Source organism: Emys orbicularis, chromosome 16 (assembly GCF_028017835.1).
Source record: "Emys orbicularis isolate rEmyOrb1 chromosome 16, rEmyOrb1.hap1, whole genome shotgun sequence".
NCBI classification, from domain to species: Eukaryota; Metazoa; Chordata; order Testudines; family Emydidae; genus Emys; species Emys orbicularis.
In genome coordinates, this window is record NC_088698.1 from 11066935 (window position 1) to 11087280 (window position 20346).

The window sequence follows — 20346 nt, forward strand, 5'->3', positions numbered from 1 at the left end:
CTATGCAGTTCACCAGGGCTATGGTCAGCGTAGTTCAAGAGATCAAGGTGGCCTCCAACACACCGTCAGCTAGACAAACTCACTAGCTTGCCTAGCAATGCACTTTACACCCAGGATTCACATGACCTACAGGGATATGTAACATGAACTGTGGGAAAAGCAGTAAAGCAAATTGGTTTGAAGTCCCCAAACTACCTTAAAAATGTTTAAATAACAATCTACGCCCATTTTGCATGTGGGGAAGGTCCAACACAGACAAGAAACTGCCATATGAGATGAGCAAAATAAACAGTCTCCTTATGTAGCTGGTCATAGGATCTTTTCAGTCCTTAAAGCTTGTCTTCCACAAACAACCAAGTCTCGGGCAAGGAAGGGATACTTCCTGTACCAGACATGAATTACTCCTCGTTTATAGAAGAGAAACTCCACCCAGAGAGAGAATGTACCAGGCTCCTAATCAGAATGAACCTGGAACCCCTGGGGCTATTTTAGAGCCATCTACTGTGGCTGAAACATCAGAAATGTTTTTAGCCCCAAGTCACTGGCTCCAGTAACAATTCTGCTTTGGTATGTCTTGACCAGGGACGTGACAGTGTTAGCAAAAGTGTTCTAAAACTCTAAAACACAGACAAGCTAGCGGAGATTTGAACATGTGCTATACTAGTCAAGTTGAAGGTTGCCATTATTTAATATGGTGACACCACCACACTTTATTTTTAGAGCATCTTTAATGCAGAGCATCACAAAATCATTCACGGACTCAGGCCACGTCTACACTACCATTTATGTCGCCAAAATGTTCACAGAGCTAAATCAGTGGCAGAGCTTCTCCCACCAACACAGCTACCGCCACTTGTTGAGGTGGTTTTATGATGTCGACGGGAGAGCGCTCTCCCATCGGCACAAAGCAGCTATATGAGCAATCTTACAGTGGCGCAGCTGCATCGGTACAGCTGTGCCGCTGTAAGCTCCGTAATGAAGACACAGCCTCAGACATATGCTAGACTAAAGAGGAAAATTAGAGAAAGAAACTTATGTGAGGAACTGGGAAGGGGAAAGCTCCAGAAGGATGGGACAGCAAAGCAGAAAACTTTGTGGCCTGTCATAGTAGAGGACACAGAAGAGAGCAAGGGTAGGTGAGTGAGGAGAGTAAGTTAGAAGAAAGGTAGTGAGGATAGAAGTACAAAGAAAAATATAAAAGATGAGGGTGGGCTCAACATGGATTTGCTAGTAAAGGTGACAGAGGAGGCTGAGGGAGATAGATTATATTTTGACATTTTCAGATGGAATGGGTTTTAGAAATGCAAAGTGTTTAGTAAATGTTAAGTAGACTTCACAGGTGCCCGGCAGGTAGGGAACTGTAATCCCTATTTTACAGATGAGGTAAAACCTGCCCAAGGTCACATAGCAAGTCTATGGAAGAGGCAACAACAAAACGAAGGGTCTGCTGATTTCCTGTCCTGTGCTTTAACCACTAGGCCACACTTGCATCTGAAGAAGTGGTTTTTTACCCACAAAAGCGTATGCCCAAATAAATCTGTTAGTCTTTAAGGTGCCACCAGACTCCGTGTTGTTTTTGTGGATACCAACTAACACGGCTACCCCCTGATACGAGCTTAGCTATGACAGTCTGTACCCCAAAAATAGAAGTGTTATTCAGGACAGGCTATGGTGAGCAGGGAGCAGATGACAGCCCTGTTCATACATTAGAGGGGCTTCCCACAGTTGACATTCCAGTGTAGAAATGTATAATGCAAACTCTCTAGCATCAAAAAGGAGCAAGCAAAAATAGACACAAAATCAACTCCAGAATACAAGGGAGGGTATGTGGTCTAAGGCCTAGAACAGAGAACTGGGGACCTGATTCTCCTCTCATTCACGTTGTTTTTATGCCAGTGTAACTTCATTGACTTCAACTGAGTTATTCCTGATATTAATCAGTATTAGCGCAGGGGTTCTCAAACTTCATTGCACTGCAATCCTGTTCTGACAACAAAAATTACTACACGACCCCAGGAGGGGGGGCCAAAGCCAAAACCCCACTGCCCTGGGCCGGGGGGAGTCAAAGCCAAAGCTCCAGGGCTTCAGCCCCTGGTGGAGGGGCCTGTAACCTGAGCCCTGCCACCCAGGACTGAAGCCCTTGGGCTTGGGCTTCGGCTTCGGCCCCAGGAGGTGGGGCTCAGCCCCCAGCAAGACTAACGCCAGCCCTGGCGACCCCATTAAAATGGGGTCGTGACCCACTTTGGGGTTCCGACCCACAGTTTGAAACCCACTGTATTAGCAAAAGGAGAAACAGGCGCGGGGAGTTGACTTGTGTATTTTATTCCTGGTTCTGCCAGAGATTTGTTGTCTGACCTTGGTCAAGTCAGCGACCATCCCTGTACCTCAGTTTCTCCATCTCTGCCTACATGAAGGCAATTTGCACAAGTATAAACCCTTAATGCACCCACACAGCACCTGCATAAAGATAAGTAGCCAGATTAAGCTGCACCAGTGTAAGACCCATTTGTGCTCGGGCAGTGCCTATACCAATGCAAAACTCTAGAGAAAAACTACATCGATGTAATTACACTAATGCAAATTTCCTTATATAAGGAATGGGGATAATACTGACCTATCTCAAAGGGAGTGTGAGGCTCATTATATTATTCTTTGTGAAATGCCAAGATACCCAGATAAAGTATTAAACTAGAGTTCATGTTCTCCAGCAATAAAACGGTCTTTTTCCTATGAGTTGTATTTATTGTAAATATAAAAGAGGGATAAGGAAAAGAGGGCCTGGAGAGGTGGAAAGTATTATGATTCCCCAGGAAAACTGAAAAACAGGAATCAATAAGTAGGGAAGGAGAGAGACACAGAGAGACAGAAAGCCAGTGGATAATAAGGTGTGAGAGAGAAACTAATGGGTAACCTCCAACAGCCGGTGGAGACTGGGTCGGAGGATCCATTTCAGACAAGAGGGCAGCTGGACATTTGGCTATGTTGACCTCTCCCAGTTGGAGACAAAGGGGCTAAAGACAGCACAGAGTCCAGACTTTCAATGGAAATATACCAGCAAGAAAATGAGCCTTTTACTGCATTACACACTGCTCCAGGCAGAGGATTCCCTGTCTGAGTCCCCCAAGACAATAAAGCCCCTGTTTTACCAGGGTCAGTACAGCTAAGAAGCTGAAACAAGTCAGATTCCTACCGTGATGGATACTAAGCTATGTCGACACTAGAGACCTTACGGTACCAATACAGCAGCACCTCTCGTATAGCTGCTCTATGCTAATGGGAGAGATCCCTCCCGTCTACATAATAAATCCACCCCCAATAAGCAGCGGTGGCTATGTTGACGGGAGAAGCTCTCCCGTGACGTAGCGCTGTGCACAGTACCACTTATGCCAGCAAAACTTATGTTGCTCAGGGGTGTGTTTTTTCACACCCCTGAGCAACATAAGTTTTGCCGACATAGGTGGTAGCATAGACTTGGCCTCAGTCCTGTTTTGAGTCTTCTTGCCCAGCAGCAGCAAAGAGTCAGGGCTAGTCTACACCGGCAGCGCTTTAACGTGCCTTGTGTGGTCGCGGTGCAGCGCTGGGAGACAGCTCTCCCAGAGCTCTAAAAAAACCACCTCCGCAAGGGGCACCGCTCCCAGCACTGTCTACACTGGCGCTTTACAGAGCTGAAACTTCATTGCTCGGGGGGAGGGGGGGGAGGTGTTTTTTCACACCCCGGTGCAAGAAAGTTGCAGCACTGTAAATTGCCAGTGTAGACAAGCCCTCAGAAACCTGACCCAGCTGAGAGCCAAGAGGCTGAATTATTGCATCAATGTTTCCCACCAAGACCATTTACTGGGTGTAGGCCATAATGAAGCAATTTCACACTAAACATTCAGTCAGAGCAGCCCAGTACACCAAGTCAGCTCTACAAACTGCAAGGCATCTAACCTGAGGGAAGTGAGTCAGTCAGACAGACCCATCACCCACCAAGGGAGAGGAAGAAGATAACATGTCTCTGCAGAGCACAGCAATCTTCCCCATAGAGACAACAAACAGATGTAAACATAGGTTTCAGAGTAGCAGCCGTGTTAGTCTGTATCCGCAAAAAGAACAGGAGTACTTGTGGCACCTTAGAGACTAACAAATTTATTAGAGCATAAGCTTTCGTGGGCTACAACCCACTTCTTCGGATGCATAAACATACGCACCCTGTTCCACACTTAAGACTAAATACCGCTTCCATGAAAATCAAAGGCAAAGCTCCCTCTAACTTCAATGGAGCAGGGATAAACCTTTAAAAAGAGGATGGGAGAGATGTGCCACCACAGAGAAAAACAAAGTTTAAAATAAAAACTGTAGCTCACGTGGCTGAATCTTTTAATCTAGCACTTTACCTTAACCATCAGACAAAATAAGCAACCTGCCACCAGCAAGTGTGTCTAAAATCAGAACACATTTGAACAGCTAAAGGTCTAATGTTTATGCACAGCCAGAATATTGCCATTAATTCATTACTTATTAAGCACCAAAAGCATAATCTGTATTTATGAACCCTCTTTGACGAGCTCCGGTGAACAATTCCCAATCATTTTTTAAATGAAGCCACAATTGTTTTAGCTGGATTTTGCAATCAAAATGAAGCAGCACAGTACCAGGAATTTGTAACACCTCAAAAGAGATTATTCTAAAAGCAGAACCATTTTTGTGTAAGTCACCAAGACTGGGCTTTTTTTAAACCAAGCTTAGCGGAGGTTTTGCAGAAGTGTTTCCATGCTTCTGTCATTTCAAAGGAAACAGATGATGAAGATTTAAATAGCCACCTCAGTGCTTGAAACTCAAATATTGCAATTTTGTACTAGTCCATGACGAAGACAGAGAAAGTGACTAAGGGCTCGCCTACACTTACAATGCTGCAGCACCACAGCTGCATCACTGTAAGGTGGGCTTCTCCCGTCAGCATAGACACTCCATCTCGTGAGAGGCAGTAGCTAGTTGACAGGAGAAAGTGCTATGTTGGTGGAGGGCTGTCTACACCAGGAGTTAGTGCCTTGCACAGTTACGTGGATTTTCCACACTCCTGAGCGACGTAGTTATATCAACATAAGTTGCTAGCGTAGACCAAGCCTAAGAACTAACAGAAGTGAAACTGGCCTTTTTTTATTGTCCAAACTGAGTGAAATGCAAAATACACACCATAGTTAAAAGTCAATTAATTCAAAACAGTACCACACGTAAGAAATTTTGTTTAATAAAGCATGATTTTTAACTTGATAGCAAATTTAATACTTTTAAAGAGGGAAAGACAATCACCACACAGATCACTTCCCTCAGGCCATAAGAAACAGAGGAAGCCACACAATCAAGCTGCATCTGAAATCTACAAAACAAGAAGCAAATTTAAAGCTACCCTCCTCAGGTAGCAGGCCTAACATGGTATCCAAAATAAAACAAGAAGATAAGTCAGATTCCATTCTTCCCATCCCCTCATTGTGGGTCTGGTAAATCTCAATGAGCAGGCCTCAGGGATACCTGTTCGGACAGGGTAGGTGCTGTAGTACCATTGATGATTCAACATCCTAATTTGTCATCTAAAAAAGTCAATCAAAACACATGCCTTTGGCAGTTATCATGCTGGGAATCCCCAGACCATCCCTTCCTGCCTTACATCACACTGCATTGTTCTCTGGTATTCTACGGGCAACAGACCCAAAAATAATGCAGACATTTCCCTCTTTTTAAGACAGTAATTTCATTTTCCACACTGGTTTATGACACTTCAGAAAGAGAAACCCAGTCACCAACCTTCCTAATCAACTTCCAAGAACCCGCCTATGATATGCACCGATCTCTTCGAAAGAGCAAGGGACACAGATCTAAATAGATCTCTCACCTGCGCAAACTCCCCTTTTGTCCCCATGTGCTGCTCTAGTGTATAACAGTGCTCACACAAAGAGTGCATTGCACAACAGACTGCTCATTCACTGTGATGTACAAGTTTCATCTGTAGAAATTTTAAACAGTTTCTGGCATGGCCTGTGTGTTGGAAGATAAATTTCTCCAACACTGGAGAAAAAGCAATAGCAACATTTACCTGCTCTAAACAAACCCCTAAAACAACAAAGATCCATTCACACAGACCTTTCATGATATCCTCCTTTCCTGACCTCCACTCACAAGAAGCATGAAAGAAAGTAGGATTCTTCTGGATCCTCCTCTTCAATGCATAAAAGTCTCTCCACACTATTTTTTTCAATAGGTTCAACAGTTTCAGCAATATAGTCAAATTCACCCATGATATAACTTCACTTCAGCAGAGTTACACCAAGCATTAATTTGTCCCACACCGTCCGATACACTATCCTTTCTCCTCTATGTTCCCAAAGACTAACACAATTATAAAGAGCAGGCAGCTTTCATGTTGACAATGATCTGCAACAGGAAAAGTAACTGGGCTTGTAGCAGGTTTGCTTCTTTATGGTGGATACTATAGATATGAAAAGCTGTTAAGGGGGAGAGAGGATTCCATTTTTTAACTTTAACTATTCAGACCTTGTCTACCCTGAAAGACTCTATGGACAAATGGAGAACTGTTACGAACATGACATGGCAGAAGAGAAAACTTGAGCTGCTGAAAGAGGAATGGATTTTTAATTCACTTTTTTTTTTTAAATGTGTTTTGTGTCTGCTCATGCCAGCATATTTAACTCCTAAAATCTAATGAGCTCTTGAGAGGAAGGACATCTTAAAGATTCAAATGCTTCCATCAATTAAATCAAAGTATGAAAAAATTGCCAATGTTTCACCCAACACCTCCTGCAAAATTGGAGAAGACTCGACTTGAAATTTCAGCTATTTCTAACATAAAAAACAAAAGCAAAACAAAAAATTAGCTTTCAGGTCTTCTTTATACATTGTAAAGCACCACAAAAACGGCACAAACCCAATTTTTCAGACTTCTGCAATTCACCTTTAATCTTCCCACTGTCTGAATATATTAGATGGAGAGAAAAAGCCATTATCGATGCAAGCAATAAGCTATCTGGCCAGATGGCAGAGCACTTTGAATTTAAGGAATGTAACAGTTGTAGCTGGCACAACTCAACTCCTATGGCTTTAGAAGCATGTAGGGAAGGCTCTAAGATGGTCCTACAAACATTATCTGTGCGCTCACCCATGAAGATGCTCTTCAGCAAGCCAATAAACCACCAGGGATACATTACTAGTAAGAACACACTGAAAACCTGGCACTAGAAGCCAAATGCCACTCAGCCAAAACCACATCACTGAAAGGTGCCTAAGCTGTAGGATATGAGGGGGGGAAAAAACAAGACTGCCTCCTCCTACAATACAACTATCAGTTTGTTGCTATTGGAGGTTCTTCTCCAACATCTAACTAGACCAGGGGTCGGCAACCTTTCAGAAGTGGTGTGCCGAGTCTTCATTTATTCACTCTAATTTAAGGTTTTGTGTGCCAGTAATACATTTTAACGTTTTTAGGACTCTTTCTATAAGTCTATAATATATAACTAAACTATTGTTGTATGTAAAGTAAATAATGTTTTTAAAATGTTTAAGAAGCTTCATTTAAAATTAAATTAAAATGCAGAGTCCCCCGGACCGGTGGCCAGGACCCGGGCAGTGAGTGTGCCACTGAAAATCAGCTCATGTGCCACCTTCGGCACGCGTGCCATAGGTTGCCTACCCCTGAACTAGACTGTTGACCACTTCCATCTGGGAGGGGGCTTGCTCACTAAGAAGGGAACTGCTGCTCCCCATGAGTGTTAGGGCTGCAGCATGCCTCCCAAAGGCCAACTGGCCAACTGACTGTTTCTCAACAGTTTTATCCCAAGCCAGTTTAGACTGTCTTTTCTGAAGGTGTTACTGCCGGCTTGAAGCCAGCACTGTAATTCGAGCTTCTGAGTCCAGTAATAAAACTGTGATTTTCTTGGAGCAGATCTTAAGAGAATGTCTGGTTTCTATTAAAGGTATGATGGAAGTAATGGATTGCAGCCCTACCCCAGTGTTTGATTTAATCAGTTTCATAAGCAGAACTTGGTCACCCTAACATCTCCCAGAACTCTAGGGAATTTTTGGGGATCCATCTTCCTTCCCTGATAGGGGTGGGAGGTAAACAGAGATTCTATGGCTCTTTGGCATGAAGCCAGTTGTTTGACATACTCCTCTGCTGAGGAGTTGTGGATGGTTCATAAGGTTGCTCTGTACCTGAGGGAGCAGCAGAGAAAGGACATGGTGCCGGAATGAATTCTGAACAGGATTGTATCATGGTTGCAATGTGATTGCAAAGTCTGCCAGTCAGTTTCATCTCAAAGGTTCCTAGGAGATCACTTTACACATGCAAGCCAGGCCTAAAAACAGAAGCCAGACACTATAGCAATGGCAGGGGAAAGAATTACTGCTGATTGAGAGAGCAGTAAAAGGTGCAATTCTCCTAGTCAGGATACAAGCAGAGGAAAGGGTGAGTGGTTTAAAATGTGCACAAGGGAAAGGTGGGAAGGTCTATGGCAGATCAACCGAAGACAGGGTGCACGATAATGGAAGAGCACAGGCAGGGTACAGGCCAGTGGTGAGGTAAAAGCTAAGAAAGAGTGGAGTGGGATACACACTGGGGGGGAGGGGAGGTGGAGGCACAGGCAGGTTTACAAACCAATTTGGGGTGTAGGAAAGTGGGAGATGGGGGGGCTGCAAGCTCAGGGAGGTGTGTTCGGGGGGGGGGGGACTGAGGAGGATGCAGGCAGAGGCCCATGAGGGGTTGCAGGCTGGGGGGCGATCTGGGGGCACAGGCTTAGGGATAAGCACGTGTAGGAGAGATGAAGGAGGTGCAGGTTGAGGGATGTGGGGGAGGGGTGCAGGCTGACGGGGGTCTTGGGGATGCAAGATCAGGATGCTACGTAGGAGGGCAGACTTGAGGATGCATGTGGAATGCAGGGGGTATAGGCAGAGGTGGTGCAGGCTTGGGGTTGCGGGCTGAGGGATGGAGTGCGGGAGATGCAGGCTGAGGGAGGTACAAGCAGAGGCAGGTGACAGGGTGGGGTGTGTGCTGAAGGGATTGGGGGGTGCAGCCTGGAAAGGAAAGGGTGTGGGCTGAGGGGGGCTTGTGGATTGGGCTGTGAGGGATGCAATCAGAGGCGGATGAGAGGTAAGAGGTGTGTTGTGAAGGGACTGGGGGTGCAGGCTGGAGGGGAAGGGGCTCAGGGGTGTGTGGATGTGCAATGGGGGGGTGCAATCTGAGGAAGAGGGGGTGGGGGTATAACCAGGGGGGTGCAGAATGGGGAGGGAGGGCTAATGGGGCTATAGGGAGGGGCTGAACGGAATGCAGGCAGGGGGGTTGGGGGTGCAGGCTGGGGGCGGAGGGGGGTGTGGGGGTGCAGACTGGGGGGTTGGGGGTGCAGGCTGGGGGCGGAGGGGGGCATGGGGGTGCAGGCTGGGGGGTTGGGGGTGCAGGCTGGCGGTGGAGGGGGCGTGGGGGTGCAGGCTGGGGGGGTTGGGGTGCAGGCTGGGGGGGAGGGAGACGTGGGAGTTCAGGCTGGGGGGGTGTAGGGAGAGCCCCGCGAGGGGGGGGGTCAGGCGGGGGGGTGCAGGGAGAGCCCGGGGGGGTTGGGGGCGGAGGCTGGGGGCGGAGGGGGTGCAGGGTGAGGCCGGGGAGGGGTGCAGGCTGGGGGTGGAGGGGGACGTGTGAGTTCAGGCTGGGGGGTGCAGGTGGGGGGAGGGGCTGGGGGTGCAGGGAGAGCCCGGGGGGTTGGGGGTGCAGGCTGGGGGCAGAGGGGGACGTGGGGGTTCAAGCTGGGGGGGGTAGGGAGAGCCCCGTGGGGGGTTCAGGCGGGGGGGTTGGGGGTGCGGGCTGGGGTTGGAGGGGGGCGGTTATCGCCCGTAGTCGCTGCCCGGGGGGCCCTGCCCGGGTCCCGCACTCACCCAGGTCGTCCATGGTCCGGCCGGGCCCGCAGCCGCCGCTCTCCGCTCGCAGCAACTTTTTCTGCCAGCCCCGCGGGCGCGCTCCCGCACCACCTCTACGGCGTGCGCGCTCCCCGAGCGGCCGGGCGCATGGCGCGCCGCGGTGGTTCCAGTGAGACGCTGCCACCTCGTGGTGGGTCTGAGAACTTCAGCTCCCGTCCTGAGCCAATTCTAGGCGCTGAGCCCCAGCCTGGCGCCGGGGGGCGGTGGGGTTAGGAGGCAGCATGACACGGGGGGCTGTGCCACAGGACGGTACCATGGGGGCGGGGCTGTGCCGCAGCATGGTGCCATGGGAGGCTCTGCCATAGGCTGGTGTTAGGGAGGCTGTGCCACAGGATAGTGCCACAGGGGGCCATGCCACAAGATGGTGTCAGGGAGTCTGTGCCACAGGACAATCCCACGGGGGCTGTGCCACAGACGGTCCCATGGGAACTGTGCCAGAGGCTGGTGTCTGGGTAGGCTGTGCCACGGGACAGTCCCATGGGGGTTGTGCCACAGGATGCTGCGTGATGCATGGTGACTGGATGTTTCATCACATGCCAGGGCAGGGGCGTGAAGGGTTGGGTGCTGTGCTGCAGTGTGGAGCAAGGTGGACACGACTGTGGGGTGGTGCCAGGGGCGTGCTGCCTCATGAGGTAGGTCCAAAGGTGCTGGACCCCAGGTGGACCCATGAATTATGCAATGCCCCTCTGTAGTGCTGGGCAGCACATGGCTTGTTAGTGGTACCTGACCACTGAGGCAGCTGAGACTCCACTAAGGCACTGCCACCTGGTGGTGGGCCTGGGAACTCCAGCTCCCAGCCTGAAGGGATTATAAATGAAGTGGGCTGTAGCCCACGAAAGCTTATGCCCAAATAAATGTGTGAGTCTCTAAGGTGCCACAAGGACTCCTCGTTGTTTTAACAATCTACATGTATGTCTAGCCTACCTAATGATGTACCATCCCCTTATGGTAGCCTACATAGCTTCTTCAGACACCCTAGCAGGAAGCTGTGTCAGTCTGGTTTCCCCAAACAGCTCCCCAACTACTATCCTCTTGAGAGAGGGAGGGAGTCCCTGATGATCCAGCTAGAAGGTCCTTTGTTCTTGTTGGTTACCAGGCCTTGGCCTTGCTTGTCCAAACCAGTTCAGAAGCCTCAGCTGGAGATAGGGCCAGATGCCTCAGAACCAATGGCTCTACCATTGTCCCATAAGGGCTGCCAAGTATTTACTGTGGGGTGGCTCAGTACAAACAATGGCCTCAGCCATTGTTTCCATCCTGACTGCTTTTCCTCACAACCACCTATTAAATTAAGCTAGTATATCCATACAGTAAACATCTGAACCAAATCAACCATACAGTGATCACAAATTATTACAAAGCAGCCCCACTTCTGTCACAGCGAGTCTTTGTACCTCTCTGTCCTCTTATCTTATTGTACTCCAGATGACAGGATGGTTAAAAACAGTCACTGGCGCTGGTGAGAGATTTCCTGAAAATTGGCAGTGTAGAAAAGGCCAAAGTGATAGGGAACTCTGACAACACCACTTGTGCACCACTTTTCCTAAAAATGAAACCTAATGAGTCAGGGTATGTTTTTAAAGCCTCACTGCATGTCCTGTAGTGTAGTGTGCACATGCGAGATTGCAGTTTTTTGTAAAGAAAACACAGAGACCTTGCGATCAACTACTAACAATCCCCTGTGCTTTATTTTTTCACTCTCCAAACACAGGCACACCCAGTTTCCTGGCTAACACAGTCCAGTAGACATCATTATTTCCCTTCTAAGAAGTATCGTCATTAGGTCAAGGGACACTGCACTATCCTCTCCCTGTTCCTGGCCGAGACTTTGGAATAATCAGCAGCCTCCAGAAATTCATCCCAGGTTTATGCTGCACCCCATATATGCTAGGAAAGGACATAGGGAGCTTAGAGAGTGCTGTATGGCTATCATTGTGATGCCAATATAATTAATATATAAAACTTATACATGTGTGCTTTGCTATGAAGTCTCATGGGCATGAGTTAAGAAACTCCCAGCAACCTGTGACAAAACAGACATTTTAAACACCATGTGCATGTAGTCTGGCCATGTTGCTATTATCTCAAGTCTGACTCCCTGGCTATTATCGTCTCTAGGTTGTTAATGTTGGTGTATTGCAGTATTACATAGCGAGATGACTTGGGGATCTGTGGTTCTCAGGCATAGATACACACAACCGTGGATTGTTGCGGTTGTTAATTTGGAAGTCCTAAATTCACAGGAATCATGTCTTTCCTTCCCAGCACCGCCACCCAAGTTCCTTGGAATCTACATCTTGCTTCCTAGGAACGAGTGACAGACATCTTTCTTGGAGTATGCTGTGTTCTGTATCTTAGTGTGAATAAAAAATAAACTGCAGTGCATTTGTATTGATGCCTTGTCTGCATTTTTTTAATTTCTAAAGTCATCCAGGGACATACAGTAGTCACGCGATTAGTGAAAATAGCCATATATGGTAAAGGGAGCTGCATCTTTCCTGCATCATCCACATTAAGGTAGGCTAGGCTGCACTGACCTGTTACGTTCTTGGTTGGAAGCGATGAGCATTGATTCCATGTACAAAATAATAGTACAACAGTAATGACTGCTGTTGATAAAGGTTATACACCTCTACCCCGATATAATGCTGTCCTCGGGAGCCAAAAAATCTTACCGCGTTATAGGTGAAACCGCATTATATCAAACTTGCTTTGATCTGCTGGAGCACACAGCCCCGCCTCTCTGGAGCGCTGCTTTACCACATTATATCTGAATTCGTGTTATATCGGGTCGCATTATATCGGGGTAGAGGTGTATCACTAACTACCTAATGGAGAATTAGGCCATGTGTGCTGGAAAGACTACAGCATGGATTTAGAGATTCAGATAGGTTATAGGCAAAAAGAAAGGAACACCAGGGACTAGCTTTAAAGGCCAATTCTGTGCTGATTTACATCCAGTGCCATCCTATTAAAATCTCAGAGTGCAAATTAGCACAACATTAAACCAACAGTCCAGGGACTCATTGATTCTGAACAAGTATGTGTCAAGACATGAAAGGCAAATGCAGAATTGGCCCAATCCTGGGTGTTATTGATTGCTTGCAACTCCCATTGAAATTAATGGGCCTCAATACCTCTCAGAATTGGGCCCTTAGGAAAAAGACTTTGCTCTAGCTGCTGAATTGAACTCTGTGTGAAATGCTTGGTGAAGTAGAAATGGCAGGGCCATCACCACTGGTGAGATGGTTTTCCAATAAAACAGCTTTTAAATCAAAACTCTAAAGACTTGTCTTCATGGCAAGTTAGCTCAAGTTATAGACTCAAGTGGTCTCCTTAATTCAAGTCCCACCCATACACAAAACTGCCTCACTTGAGTGCTTTGGTGCTTTTAACCAGAGTTAACTGGAAGAGGCTAAAACTTGAGTGAGGACATGATATCAGCTATTAGCATGACCAATCAGTAATGTAGGCCCACACTAGCTTAATTTAGGTGCTATTAGTCCTCCAATGCCTTTTCACAATGCCTCCTCAGCTGAATATTCTTGCCATCTAGTTCTTCTTTGGTTCAGGAACAGACATCAATTCCCACTTCACATGTGCTAGTTTGGCATTCAATCCCCACATTCATGTGTGGTATCTAGTGCTAACAAATGCAGTTCTCCAGCTCCGGTACAGACTGACTGGAATGGCAAGCCAGAGAACACCTTCCTAGTGTGTTGCTATCTGGCTGGAGGCAGACATGAAGGTTTTTGTAGCTCAAGAGGAGTAAGTTGAGTTAACTGTGCAGTGGAGCCATACCCTTAAAGAAAATGACTGCATTGCTGGTGAAAGATGCCAGATGGACAACACTGGAAAATAAAGTCATCAGTTTCTCCTTAGAGCAGGTACAACACAGAGGCAGGATTCCTTACCCCACCCTAGCCCTACTAACAGGGCAATTTATTAAGTGATCCATCCCCTGTCATTCAATCCCCATACCCGGCAGTCAGAGGCTCCCGGCTCCCCCTTCTCTACTCAAACCACTTAGACCACTTTGTTTCTCTCAAATGTGCTGGATCCCTAGCCATGCAAATAGGGAATACATTTGTTCCTTGAGTTTTGAGATAGGGGAGTCAGGCAATGACTCAACAGCTCAAAAGCTGCACTAAATTTGCACAAAATGAAGGATTGCAGATGCCCTCTTCAATACAGGGATTCAACCCACGGCAACTAAGGCTGTGATGTGATGTAAGTACCTGATAGTCTATCATGATGTGAAAGGTGTGAGATGGGTACTGTCCACATAATATAGCTATGCATTAAAAACAGTGGCAGCCACAACACAGAACTTAGCCCATTAGGATGTTTCAACTAACCACTACTCAGCAACTGCTTTTTCTAAATTAAAAGAATATGGTTAATTCATGGTAAAAGTCTAAGATCATTTTTATAAGCGAGACACATTTACTGGTTAAACAAAAAAAACCATTCTGTATATACAGTTATTCAGCAGCACTTACTAGTAATGATTTAAGATAAAAGCACTCAAAGTTTGCTGGTTAAAACAATATATCACCTACCACTCGCTACACTCAAAACCCCAACACACTTAAAAACCTATCATACAAGCTAGAGAATTTTTTCACTTCAAGGTCCCTGAAACAAAGGCAAGGTTTTCATCTCGAGGCCAAAAGACCAAAACATCAAGACACTTGATCACGGCCTTGGATAGACCAAGAGACTACCTACACTTGACCAGAGCTCAAAGAGCCAGGAAGCACACAAAATTAAACTCTGATTTTATAACAACAATATCAGTCTCACATGAGACTTTCAAAAATTGCCAATGTCAACTATATTTCAAGTTATCATGGCGGGGTATTGGGAAAAGTTTTCAACTAGCAATAATCACGCCTCGGATTAACCTCATTAGCTACGATACTGCCACTGCGCAAAGTTAACAAAAAGTTGCCAATCTTACAAGCCACTAAAATCTGATCACTCTTTCAGGTTAAAGGGAGTTTTCACCAGCACTCAAAATACCCTGAAAACTTTCCTCCATCAGGTCAATGTAAACCTACCTCTGTTATAATTAAGCAATAAGATATTTACACAGACTTTGACTTTCCTTAACTTTATTACCAATTTAAAGACAAGAAAAGATATTTTGGGATATTTTATGCTAATTAGCTAATTGTATCAGAGGGGTAGCTGTGTTAGTCTGGATCTGTAAAAAGCAACAGAGGGTCCTGTGGCACCTTTAAGACTAACAGATGTATTGGAGCATAAGCTTTCGTGGGTGAATGCCCACTTCGTCAGACGCATGTGAGAGATTATGCCATACGCTATCAAAGAAACTAACTAATTGTATTGACCCTATAAAATGCCAAGGAAAAAAGCTTAGACTACTGTATTAGAAAAAGACCCCAATGTAAATTATCAAATTAATGTCATACTGGATCATTTACAGTTTGATCTATCTCATACAATTTTCATTCTTTCATGGTAAAAGTCTAAGATCACTTTTATAAGTGAGTAAATTCGAATTAATAAGCTCTAATGAATTACAGTGCTCGGTATCATGTGATGCAGTATGGGTATATTCAAAGCAGTTTCTAGAAACTATTGAAATACCTCTGAACTCTCCAGAAGGGTCTTGGGTGTCACCCCAAACTGTTCATTCTCAGTCCTCTGTAGAAAGAAATCCCAGCCTTCTCCCTGCTGGCTGCATTAGCCTCTGCCTGATTTTATTTCAGATATATATCTGAGGGGTAGCTGTGTTAGTCTGTATCCCACAAAAACAATGAGGAGTCCAGTGGTACCTTAAAGACCAACACATTTATTTGGGCATAAGCTTTTGTAGGTTAAAAACACACTTCTTCAGATGCATGGAGTGAAAATTACAGATACAGGCATAAATATATATTGGCACATGAGGAGAAGGGAGTTACCTTACAAGTGGAGAACCAATGTTGAAGGCCAATTTAGTCAGGATGGATGTAGTCCACTCCCAATAATTGATGAGGTGTCAATACCAAGAGAGGGAAATCTGAAATGGTTGTGGGTGAGGACAAGTCACAAAGCTCAGTCACCAGGTGTGCCGTGGCTACATCAGAGATACTGTTCCTGACAGCTTGTAGTCCATCCTCATGTGGAATATTGGTGTAAAGAGCTGCTACATCCATGGTGACCAGGATGGTGTTTTCAAGAAGATCACCAATGCATTGTAGTTTCCTTAGGAAGTCAGTGGTGTCTCGAAGATCACTAGGAGTACTGGTAGCATAGGGTCTGAGGAGAGAGTCCAAACAGCCAGACAATCCTGCTGTAAGAGTGCTAATGCCTGAGATGATGGGGTGTCCAGGATTTCCAGATTTATGGATCTTGGGTAGCAGATAGAATACCCCTGCTCTAGCTCTAGGGGTGTGTCTGTGTAGATTTGTTCCTGAGCTTTGTGACTTTATCCTCACGCACAACCATTTCAGATTTGGGGACAAGTCAGTAGCAATGCTATGGGTACCCACATGATCCCACAGTATGCCAACATTTTTATGGCTGACTTAGAACAACGTTTCCTCAGCTCTCATCCCTTAGCACTCCCCTAGGCTGTCTCACTACAAAAGCAATATTCACTCTCTTGGTATTGACACCTCCTCATCAATAATTGGGAGTGGACTTACATCCACCCTGACTAAATGGACCTTCAGCATATGCTAGTCTTTAAAGTGCCACTGGACTTGCATCTGAAGAAGTGAGGTTCTTACCCACGAAAGCTTATGCTCCCAATACTTCTGTTAGTCTTAAAGGTGCTACAGGACCCTCTGTTGCTTTTTACTGGACTCCTTGTTATTTCATATATAATGCCTTTACTTTCACTTTGTATTTTTTTTTTGCTTTCTCAACTTTAATTTTCAGGCCACATTCCCCTTTCAATGGGGGGGGAGGGGGGAAGAATACAAAATAAGATTGATTTAAAACGGTTAGAGTTGTTCTCAGTTTATTAAAATATTGTATTAACAGGAATAGACAGTGGCAAAAAAATAAAGAGAATAAAAGCATCCATATCTACCACACAGATACAACAAACTTATACACACCTGATAAATTACAAAATTTCATGCAAACAGAAGCAGAAAAGACAATAAAAATGACTCAGGAAAACCATTCAATAAGAGTAACACACAAAAACAGAAAAAAGAAAAATAACACAGACAATTACATTAAACTAATCCACGAGTATAAAACGATTCACATAAAACAAACATAAAGATCAACCACACACAAAAATTCAGAATTATTTCAATCTATTGTTACACAACTATATTCAGTCTCCGTAGAGACTGTCAAAAATTGCCAATGCCGACTATATTTCAAGTCGTCATGGCGGGGTATTGGGAAAAGTTTTCAATTAGCAATAATCGCGCCTCGGATTAACCTCATTGGCTACGATACTGCCACTGCGCAAAGCTAACGATAACTCCGTCGGCGCCGCAGCCCCTCGACGGGCCATAATCTGTACAGTTAGGGGGAAGGCTAGGATAAGGTGGCGGCGAGTCGGGTACGAGCCGCCTTGAGGAACACTGCCTCAGGCACCCAGCAGTGCCAGCCAAATCCAGCAGGGTTGAGGGGTTCAGCGCCTTCATGCCACTCAAAACCACCAGATCGCCGCAGAGATCTCTGGGAGTCTTTATGCAAATTAGACATTTGCGTCACCAAGCTGGAGCCTGCCTGAGGCGGATTCAGCCGCTGTACTCTCGCTTCAGAGGAGGGGGAAGGCGGGAAACGAGTCAGGGAGGCACCGGAGAATGGGGCGGGGAAAATGGCGGCGGCCGGGAAATGGGAGCCGCCGCTTCCTGGCTTGTCAGCCCGCTTGTGCGAGCCTGAGGGAACAGCCTCGCTTCCGTTCGACCGGGAGACAAGCCGCTGCGGGGCGTCCCTCGATCCGTTACCCGGGGCGGGGGACAAGCCACTGAGCCCCCCCCCCACATCCGTTACCCGGGGCGGGGGACAAGCCGCTGAGCCCCCCCCATCCGTTACCCGGGGCGGGGGACAAGCCGCTGAGCCGCCCCCCCCCCATCCGTTACCCGGGGCGGGGGACAAGCCGCTGAGCCGCTCCCCCCCATCCGTTACCCGGGGCGGGGGACAAGCCGCTGAGCCGCCCCCCCCATCCGTTACCCGGGGCGGGGGACAAGCCGCTGAGGCCCCCCCATTCGTTACCCGGGGCGGGGGACAAGCCGCTGAGCCCCCCCCCCACCCGTTACCCGGGGCGGGGGACAAGCCGCTGAGCCGCCCCCCCCCCATCCGTTACCCGGGGCGGGGGACAAGCCGCTGAGCCGCTCCCCCCCATCCGTTACCCGGGGCGGGGGACAAGCCGCTGAGCCGCCCCCCCCATCCGTTACCCGGGGCGGGGGACAAGCCGCTGAGCCCCCCCCATTCGTTACCCGGGGCGGGGGACAAGCCGCTGAGCCCCCCCCCCCCACCCGTTACCCGGGGCGGGGGACAAGCCGCTGAGCCCCCCCCCCACCCGTTACCCGGGGCGGGGGACAAGCCGCTGAGCCCCCCCCCCATCCGTTACCCGGGGAGGGGGACAAGCCGCTGAGCCCCCCCCCCCATCCGTTACCCGGGGAGGGGGACAGGTGGCTGAGAGGCGCCCCCCATCCCTTCCCCGAGGTCCCTCAGCCCTTCTGGGCGGGGAGCATCACAAGCTGTAGCTCTGCTCGATTGCTATAAAACACTAATCCCTGCGGCGCGGCGGAACACCCGAGTACTCGGAGTAAAATCCTCCGCTCCGCGGCGAGTGTGTGTTAATACCGGGGTCACCTGCCCGAAGACATTCATACCCGGCGCTCACCGCCCCCGCCACAATGCCCTGTGGTCCTGCACTGGGAAGCCATACCGTAACCCCGCTCACTACAGAGCTCCTTATGAGCCCGGCGTACCTGCGGAAGGGACTAAAAAGAGACATTTATTGGCTAAACAAAACAATCGCTACCCGCATGTATACTCAGTGGTACCAGGTCATGTTTTACCCCAATGGGAACAGTAGAAAAAGAAAAACACACACAGCTTGTCGGTGGAAATAACGTCACCTACTATTAGCTGCACTTAAAACCCAAATACACTTACAAACCTACTATACGAACAATAATTAAACTCTAATTTTATAACAACCATATCAGTCTCACATGAGACTGTCAAAAATTGCCAATGCCGACTATATTTCAAGTCGTCATGGCGGGGTATTGGGAAAAGTTTTCAACTAGCAATAATCACGCCTCGGATTAACCTCATTGGCTATGATACTGCCACTGCGCAAAGCTAAATAAAGTGCGCCAATCTTACAAGCCACTAAAATCTGATCATTCTTCAAGTTAAAGGGAGTTTTCACTAGCCTTCAATATGCCCTGGAAACTTTGCTTCACCAAGTCAATGTAAACTTACCTCTGTTATAATTAAGCAATAAGATATTTACACAGCCTTTGACTGTCACTAATTTTATTACCAAATTAAAGACAAGGAGAGATACTGAAGCATTGTGGGACATTTTATGCTAATTAGCTAATTGTATTGACCCTATAAAATGCCGAGGCAGGAAGAAAAAAAAAAAAAAAAAAGCTGAGACTATTAGAAAAAGACCACAATGTAAATTATCAAATTAACATCATACTGGAACATTTAGTGTTTGATCTATTTCATACAGCTTTCAGTCTTTCATTAGAAAGAGCACCAGAAAAGGAAAAACAAGCACCTCAGAAACACAGACTAAACCAGTGGTTCTCAATTTTGAAGAAAATTGTTGATGCCCATGATCCAAAGGAGCTGAGGATGAGGGGTTTGGGGTGTGGTCCAGGCTCAGGGCTGGGGCAGGGGGGTGGGATGTAGGAGGGGGGCAGGACTTTTGCCTGGAGGTGCAGGCTTGGGGGTGTGGCTGGAGATGAGGGATTTGGGGTTCAGGAAGGGGTTCTGGGGGGCTCAGAGCTGGGGCAAGGTGTTGGGGTGCAGGATGGGGTCAGAAGCAGAGATCCAGAGGGGAACACTGAGCACAGAATCCTTGACAGAGTCCACTGCTCCTCAAAGCTGTCTAGGGAGCCAGCGGATGCCACCCAGAGGAACTCTGCCCGGATGCGTGAAACAAGGAAGGAACGGAAATAGGCCTCACAGTCACAGATCACCCCCTCGTCCAGCATTGTCCTCCTGGTGTTGTAGATGGCCACTTTGGCCAGTGCCAGGAGGAGGTTGATGAGGAGGTCTCACGACTTTGTGGCAACACGGAAACGGTGTGCGAAGATGAAAAGTGCAGCCATAACCTCAACAGGAGGTTCCAGAGGAGCCAGAATAGGGGCTGCAACCTGGCACATTCTAGATAGGAGTGCGCCAGCTTCTCCCTCATGTCGCAAAAGGGGCAGGGGTTGGGGA

General features: G+C 47.4%; 1 protein-coding gene and 3 non-coding genes across 4 annotated transcripts in view; all 4 read right to left on the bottom strand.

Moving 5' to 3' along the window:
* The window catches only part of PXN (paxillin), a 64285-nt gene extending 54313 nt beyond the window's left edge, over positions 1-9972 (bottom strand). Inside the window, exon 1 of the mRNA XM_065417592.1 lies at positions 9913-9972. Coding sequence (XP_065273664.1) covers positions 9913-9925 — 13 coding nt within the window. The 5' untranslated portion in view covers positions 9926-9972. The remainder of the gene's footprint in view (positions 1-9912) is intronic.
* A 4779-nt stretch (positions 9973-14751) lies between these two features.
* Positions 14752-14892, bottom strand: LOC135890646 (U4 spliceosomal RNA). Its single transcript, XR_010562215.1, has one exon. It is a non-coding gene; the product is annotated as a U4 spliceosomal RNA (small nuclear RNA).
* A 2366-nt stretch (positions 14893-17258) lies between these two features.
* Positions 17259-17399, bottom strand: LOC135890644 (U4 spliceosomal RNA). Its single transcript, XR_010562213.1, has one exon. It is a non-coding gene; the product is annotated as a U4 spliceosomal RNA (small nuclear RNA).
* A 1710-nt stretch (positions 17400-19109) lies between these two features.
* Positions 19110-19250, bottom strand: LOC135890645 (U4 spliceosomal RNA). The gene has a single exon (XR_010562214.1). It is a non-coding gene; the product is annotated as a U4 spliceosomal RNA (small nuclear RNA).
* Positions 19251-20346: the final 1096 nt, after the last annotated feature.